Source organism: Arachis ipaensis, chromosome B02 (assembly GCF_000816755.2).
Source record: "Arachis ipaensis cultivar K30076 chromosome B02, Araip1.1, whole genome shotgun sequence".
Taxonomy (NCBI): Eukaryota; Viridiplantae; Streptophyta; class Magnoliopsida; order Fabales; family Fabaceae; genus Arachis; species Arachis ipaensis.
Genome location: NC_029786.2, coordinates 3,932,746 through 3,941,599, shown reverse-complemented (window position 1 = coordinate 3,941,599; position 8,854 = coordinate 3,932,746). Strand labels below are relative to the sequence as shown.

Sequence of the window (8,854 nt, the reverse complement as noted above, 5' to 3'; positions counted from 1 at the left end):
AAATTTTAAAATTTTTTAGGGATCATTTTATCAATAACAAAAGTCTGATACCATTTTGTCAGTGTCAGAATCTTTTGAGAATCGATTTAATATTTACCTCTCATATATATTTTGCGGTTTTGTTGTTTATCCTTCATTGAAGAAATCCAAAAACTTCTATTAGGTTTTAGTGAATCAAAAGAAAAGTAATTACAAAATTAAAGCAAAATAACATGTATTTTATAAAAGTCACTTAACCATTTTATAATTGTAATAAGGATGAATGAAATAAAATGCATGCTTGAATGTAAAATTTGTTTGCACAATCAAATGTGATTAGAAATTTTAACCGTAAAAATTGAATAAAATAGATAGAAATCTAGAACAATTAAAACTTCGACATATTCAAACTCAACACCCAAAAGTTTGAGGTGCCCAGCTACATAGCTTTCTTTCAGTTTTAAAAGAAAATGGGACATACAAAAGCAATCGAAGCATTATAAAGATATTAGAACACAAAGATATTACACAGAGATATTAGAACACAACCATTATATTAGACAAAGATATTACACAAAGAAAATGTTATTATTATCATTTCTCTTTTCTTCATTCATATCTTTTATTCAATCATCATCTTCATCATCGTCATAAATTCTTCATCATCATCATCATCATCACCATCACCATCATCATCATTATCATCATCTTCATCAATCTGCAATAAAGGCCAATAGACTAGTGCTTATGAAAATAACTTGAGCTTTAATTCAACCATGCATATATATACTAAATTTCCATTTTCTGTCAATTGACAATAAAAAAGTATTTTACTGTCCAAAAATAAAGATTCATGCATCAACTCCTATAATCACAGTAATAATAAAATTTTGTGCTCATTTTAAACAATGTATAACCAATATTCAAATGGTTAAGAATTATTCATTCTTTGAATTTCACATAATAATTAGCTTATTGTGCTTTTCAATACAATAATTCATAATACGTAGTAATTGAAAGAGTTACCATTATTAGTGGTAATATTAAGATTCATAACTAAAATTCAAGACATGTGCTGCAGGCATAATAATGTTAATCGATTTCATGTATTTATTTAGAAATATTATTAAAAAGAAATTCAAACAATTGACAAGAACTGCTTTCTTCTTCTTCACTACCATACCTTTTATAGATAAATTATACGCAATTATTTAGAAAAAAAATTAGATTGTCAATTTAAAAAGTTTTATAATTAATTATAGGTAGAGTAAGATATATAACTCTAACTGGTTAATTAAACATCCAACAAATAATTATTCATGCATAAATTGAACTAATAATAATAATAATAATAATAATAATAAAAAACAATCAGTATGGTTAGATTTGTAATATTATGAGACAAATTATTTGAACTAACCTTGCAATGTGGAATATGAGCAATTTTGGACCAATCTGGACCTGTCTCCTTATTGTACTTTGCATATAATGCGGGACAATCATATACCACTAAATACTGAAGATGATGAGTTTGATCCATGTTGGGAAGAGATGACAAATTTTTACAATGATAGATATAAAGTTCTTCAAGAGAAGTCATGGACAACCTTGTGGGCAATGATTTTATCCCTGTTATGCTTATACTCAAATATTGCAATTTAGTTGCTCTTTCAAGCCATTTTGGTAAAGCATTCAACTTTTTTGATCCAATAATTAAGAATAATTGAAGGTTTAAATTATTTACTACCACATGTTGTTTTCCTTCTTCCTCTTCATCCTCAAAATTCATCAGCTCTTCACACCAAAGTAAGCCCAGCTTCTTTAAAGTAGTCAAGCGACCAACAGCACTTGGTACGGACACTAACTTTGGACATTGAAGATACAAGAATTTGAGTTGTTGGAAGCGCCCTATGTTCATTGAGGACAAACTTGTAATTTTGATTCCCATCAAAAACAAATATTGAAGATGGATCAGATATTTCATGTTTTTGGGAAACTCATCAAGGTACAAACTCTGCAAATTTTGCATCTTACAAATGGAATCAGTTAGCTTTTTCAAACTAGGACAATTTTCAAGATAGAGATATCTCAAGTGCTTCTTCATTTTGACAAAGCAATCATCATCAGGCAACGAGCTCAACTCCATATCTTTTTTTAGTTGCAACACCCTCAGATAGTTGAACTTGTTAGAGGTCCATTCTATTGATGCTTCTTGTTGTCCCACTTGCACAGTGGTTCTTGTCTTGCTTGACTCTTTCATTGTTAATTGTGCAACATCATGTATAAGATCATGCATTTTGAGTCTTTTAAATGTCATTAAATTTTGGAAATCAAAGAGGCGAAAATGATCATCTCCATCATCAATTTGAAGTAAAGATGTTGAAACAAGCTTTTTAATATATAACTCCCCAATATCTTCTGCGTCTTCTTCTTCGCGTGTAGGTTGGAGGAGTCCATGAGCCATCCAGAACATAATCAACTCAATAACATGAAAGTCGTAATCCTTTGGAAAACAAGAGCAGTATGAAAAGCATTGCTTTAGTTGTGATGGCAAGTGATTGTAACTCAATTTGAGTGATGGCAAAATGTCAGTTTCTTCTTGATTCAGATTCCACACCTCACTATCCTTTATTTTTCTCCATTCATTTTCATCATGACATTTTGATCTAAGCAAGCAACCCAAAGTTGTTATAGCCAAGGGTACTCCTTTGCATTTTTGAACAATTTGCTCCCCAATTTGCTTTAACCTTGGGTACTTCTCTTCTTCCTTCTCTTCTTCGAATGCACATTTTACAAAGAGCCACCAACATTCATTCTCAGGAAGTCCTTCTAATTTCATTACAAGATTACTCCCCACAATGTCAACAACTTTTTGGCTACGAGTGGTCACTATAATTATGCTGCCTTTGCCACCACCTGCTTCTAACAAATGAGTTCTCAATTCATCCCATTTGTTGTGGTTTTCATTCCAAACATCGTCCAACACGAGTAAGAATTTCTTAGCATGTAAATTTTGATTGAGAAGAGATATCATATATTCCAAACTAGAATTTGTATCCACGACATTCTCTCTCTTTGAGGCCGCATGAATAATTTTTTTTATTAGCTTCTTGACATCAAAATCGTCAGAAACACAAACCCACATTAATGTATCAAAATTCGCCTTCACTTGGGTATCATTGTAAACCATTTGTGCAAGTGTAGTCTTTCCCAAACCTCCAATCCCAACAACTGAGATCACATCAATACTATTAGCTTCTGATTTTTGTGTCATCAATGAATTTATAATCTCCTCTTTCTCTTCAAGTCTACCACACACACGGAAAGGCAATGAAGAAGCAGTTTCTCGCCATGGTAAATTGTGCTCCAGAGCTGGAGTGTTGACATGTTGTTCAATTATACCCAAGTGTCTCCCTTCTTTTATTTTTTCATCCATTTTCTGTTTCATATCTTTGATTTTGTGGGCCATCTTGATGCGAAATGCGAGTGGATTACTTGTGTATGAGAAGAATCGACGGACCTTTATGCTAATGCTTCCATACATTTTGACCACTTCATTACGTTTTGCTTCATACTCTATTTCGTCTAGTATGTCACCAGCATCATCAAATGCTTCTCTGAGTTGCTTCAACCACTCATCTATACTGTGGTTTTTTGCTTGCTTGTTCTCAGCATCTATGAGATATGCATCGATGGTTCTCAAAGAACTTTCAAACTTTTTTATTTCATCTTTAAGACCATATGCCAGAATAATCTCTTGGAATGATTTTGTTGCTAAATTGGCCAAGAGTGTTGATGCCACACTAGAAATAACTTCAGCCATTGAAGAATCAATGAGTGGAACCTTATGGTGATAAAAAGTAATGTTAGAGGCCAAGAATATATATATACATATATGTGTGGTGGGTTTTCTGGTAGCATTGTTTTGGGTGGTTAAGGATGATCATGTATTGACTGATAAATAATCTTGTAACGAATTATACATATGGTAAGCAATATATTGTTAATGCTGGTTGATTGAAAAGTATATTAAAGGAGTGTGTGGTAAATGGCAAACTTGAAATGCAATGACAAATATGAAAATTTGCTTCCAAAAAAATAAAATATTTTAACGTGTCATTGGATTAAATTGGAAAAAACAGGACTCAAATCAAATTACTATTTACCACACACTTTTTTAATACACTTTTCAATCATCCAGCATTACCAGTATATTAATTACCATACATGTCATTTAATTTATTGTAAGATTATTTGTAAGTTAACACATGATTATTTTTATTCACGGTGCATTGACGTGGAATATTAATAACACGTATCATATGATAATATGGCCGTATGTAATAATATAATAACGGTTAGTTCATAACACATGGTATTCTAATGTAGACGGTAATGTTATGTATCACAGTATTATTTATTCACATATCAGTTTATTATGTCACATGTCATAATATTATTCGTTCACGTTTCATATATTATGTCATTATTATAGGTATATTAAATTAGTCTTTGACTTTGTACCAAATGATTTATTTTAGTCTCTAAAATTAAATGTCGTGCGCCAAATTAGTCTCTTCATGAGTTTTTTTTCCTCTTATTTGTAAATTTAAAATTCTCAATATCTTTGGATGCACTCATTTCAATCATATTTTCACATATTTTTTAAATACAAGTGCTTTTATAAAATATTTTTAAGATTTTAGTTTTAATTATACAATTTTTTCTACAATAATTTAACATTTATAAATTTTGTAATATATAAGAATGTTATTTTAAAAAAAATTATATGATTCATTAAACATATTTTTTTAATTTTCGTAAAAAAATACGTGTGTTTTTAAATATGCGTATTTTTCATAAGAAATTAAGAATTAAAATACACAATTTTTTTTTCAGTTCCTATTAAATACACATTTTTTGGATTAAAATAAGAAATATATTTTATAATCAATTAATCAATATAGCTCTTTTATTAATAACATAATTTTATATTACAAAATTTATCGATGTTAAATTATTATAAAAAAATTATATGATTAAAACTAAATTTTGAAATTTTTAAAGAAAAATGTTAGAAGATCATTAGAATTTATTATTTTGGTTAATAGTTAGCCATTAATATTTAAAAGTGTGGGCTAAAGTATATATTGTTGTATTACTAGACTAAAAGAGGTTGGCTAAAAGTGATAACTAAAAACAATACATTCTGATGGCTTTCTAACATTTATTTTCTATAAAAACACTTGTATTTAAATAATTTGTGAAAAATAAGAATTAAAATTAATGCATTTAAATATATTAAGAATCTTAAATTTATAAAAAAAATGAGAAAAATAATGAAGAGACTAATTCATTTATGGCATTCAATTTTAAAAATTAAAATGAGTCATTTAATACATTATCAGAGATTAATTTAATACATCTATAATGATAACATAACAGATGTCAATAAATGAATATTATTATTATACGTGTCATAACCATTTATACCATCATGACACGTGTCATTAATCGACTCATTATTATATTACGTGATATTAATTAATCTCATTATACCGTTATACATAATCAAACTATAAAGTAACATGTAACTAAAGATTTATATATATCATCAAGTCATATTAACGCATTATTAATGAAAATGATATCAGAAACTAAGGTGGTGGTTTTTTGTCAATCTTAAATGCATAATTGGTGTAACTAAAGTTTCAAGAACAATTTAAGTGCATAATATCATTCTCAAGTCTACTTTAAAAATTTACTCGTACTTAGCATAATGTTCAGCTTTCTCTCGTGCCATTGTCTTAAAACATAAAAACAAAGCTTTAATTCAAAATACTTTTTAAGTGTAAAAAGAAAACATGAAAATCTATTTTCAAAAGCAGTCTCAAAATTCATAGTTAGTCATGTTATAATGTATAATTATTTGTTATTTTTAATTTTCAAAAAATTTAAATTTTAATTTTTATGTTATCTTAGAGGACTATACTTTATATTAATTTTTTCAACATCAAAAATTTCGCTAATGATTCTTTAAATACTAATGAGTCAAATGATGATTTTTAATAAATTTTTAGAAATCGTTTGTTGTTCCATTTTAAATTCATAAGTTTATAAAAATACAGATTTTCTGGAATTTAAACTAAAACACAAAATTGAATTTCTATTCTTATTGGTTTTGATTTTTTTGATATTTTATTTGAATTCAAATGGAGGATATTTCCTTATTAATATTTATATTTCAAAGTCAATAATCTGTACAGGTAGTAAATCGAATCAAGCTGATTCGATTTACTATATATGTATTGTGTATTGTGCAGTAGTAAATAGAATAAGTTAGATTCGACTTATATATATTTAGTGTACTAGTAATAAATCGAATCAATTATATTCGATTTAATACTATAATGGTTAATTCGAATTCAATGAATTCGATTTATGTACATATATGAAACACTGCTAATTCGAATCATATTGATTCGATTTACATAAAAATATGCATGGAGACATTTAGTATTGTACACGGATCGGATTAGATCGAATATAGCCTATAATTCTATCCGATCCGCACTGCACTTATTGGATCGGATTAGATATTGGGTATATCCGCATAATTCAAAAAAAAAATTTAAGGTCCTGTCGGGATGTTTTTACAAAAAAAATGTCCAAAAAATCCATTTTTTCACTTGTTTAAGCCTATTTACTCCTAAAATATTATCAATAAAAGTTCTCTTGAATAACAAAAATAAAAAAAAAACACAAGATTTAATTATTCTAAGTTGAAGTATAACATAAAAAATAAAAAACAAAATATCACAAAATTATAAAACAACACACTAAAATTCATATCACATTAGGGTTTACTTTCTTAAACTATGATATTTATATGATGAGATATGCGCATTTGCGGATTGGATCTGATCCGATCTGATGGCTCTATAGATCAGATAACATCCGTAAAATTTGGATTAAATGCAGATAATTACTACGAATATACGGATATTATCTAATTCATGTGCAATTCTAGAGACATTCACATAATATTTTTTGTTTTGAGGAATTTATGTAAAATTGAAATGTGTTTAGTTTATGAACGTCATTTACCTTTTATTTTATGTGTAATTTACCCTATTTAAAATGTGCAATCCAGTATTCTGATGAAGTTGTCAAATAGTACTAGAAAGAGATTTTATTAATATTTTGTCCAAAATTATTAGTTCTTATTTTGTCAATATATAAAATATTAAAAATACTTTTGTAGAGTTAAAAATTTAAAAATTCAATCAAACTTAAACCACTTTAAATTAAATATAATAAAATAATATATTTATATATAATAATTTTTTATATTTATTATTTTAAAATAGTTAATTGTTAAAACTCAAACTGATTCGACCGATTGTTTGATTGCTTTTCTTCGTTTTTTTATTAGTTTATTGTCAATTAATTTTTATCCCCACCAAATTGAATCCATAATCAAGTCTGGATTAACCAGACCAATTTCAATTCTAGAACAATGATTTGGAAAACATAGAAATTAGCATCTTTTTTGAACTTCTTAACAATTCAAGCGGTTAAATTGCCCACTAGAAGATTTACGATATTATGTTTTTTTTTCTTCATAGTTTAGTTAGTCTACCATTATTGATATTAATTTATTTTTTAGTACTTAATTTTCATTACTTTTAAAACAATTAAATAAACGGTGGAAATTGAAACATAACAAAAGAAGCATGAGAAGATGAGATCTAGATCCTTACGCTGGAACTAAGACTGAAAATTAAAAACTAAAATTGAAAACTTAAATCTAAATTCTTATTTTAAAAACTAATCAATATATCATACCTCCTGACGTTGCTGAAGTGTGATTAAAGCCAAAGAACATCAAACAACAGCTCATCATATATTTTGCACTGAAGAAATTCCCACCAAAGAAATGTTAAAAAATAAAAACTTTATTAGAAACTTGTTGCATTTGGGAACTACATATTGAGTTTAGTAAACTTAAAAAACAAAAAATAAATTAATATAAATAAAAAAAAATAAGAAAAAAAAACCTTCAAGTAGTGAAAATTTTGGTTATTGCTTGCTTGGACTCTCTTGTATTAGTGGATGAGCAACGAATTTATTGAAGAAGTGAGCAATAATGGACAGAGAGATGAGAAGTGAGTTATACGGATAGATTTTTTTTTAGATTTTTTATGTATGGTCATTATTACAACTAGTATAAAACCTGCGCGGACCAAATATTCCTCCATTAACATATATGATATTTATGTTAATCTTTTAAATAATATAGTTGATAAATAATGCTAAAACTATATTTAGACATAGGAATCCGATTGTATGTTTATAAGCACAAATTTGCTGTTATATAACAAACATATATAAAAAAAAAAATCTAATTTTTCATTAATCAAAAATTAATAACCCTTCACAATAACAATTTGGTCATGCCCATCTGACATATGTACTGTATTAGAGAGATGAGAGGTGAGTTCTATGTATGAAGCTATGGAAATTGAAGATAAGGTGTGTAATGGGGGTCACATTCACATACTTAATTGACTTACTATTCCTGATCATGCCCTCATCCACTGATCTTCCTTCAAAAAAACAAGGACATTAAAGAAGGATCACTGGCCTCAGCCCAGACAATTAATACTCAGTCTAAATGATGAGTCATTTTTGCATACATTTTTTTATTTTTAGTATTAAACATAATTAATAGCTAATGAGGTATAGCTCAAATGACATAGTCTATTCATACGCATCAGAGAGGTCGTGAGTTCGAGTCTCTCTATTTTTGATTAAAAAAAATTAAAAGTAATTAATAAAAGATAAAAAAATTTGTATCTTTTATATTATAATT

At 27.6% G+C, this 8,854-nt stretch overlaps 1 protein-coding gene across 1 annotated transcript; it reads right to left on the bottom strand.

Annotated features, from left to right (window-relative positions):
- LOC107626649 (putative disease resistance protein RGA3) lies at positions 380 to 8,242 on the bottom strand. Its single transcript, XM_021115212.1, has 4 exons — positions 8,039 to 8,242; positions 7,828 to 7,895; positions 1,400 to 3,823; positions 380 to 697 (listed from the first exon to the last, which is right to left on the bottom strand). The coding sequence occupies exons 3-4, from the start codon at positions 3,800 to 3,802 to the stop codon at positions 602 to 604; spliced, it is 2,499 nt and encodes an 832-aa protein (XP_020970871.1). The 5' UTR covers positions 3,803 to 3,823; positions 7,828 to 7,895; positions 8,039 to 8,242; the 3' UTR covers positions 380 to 601.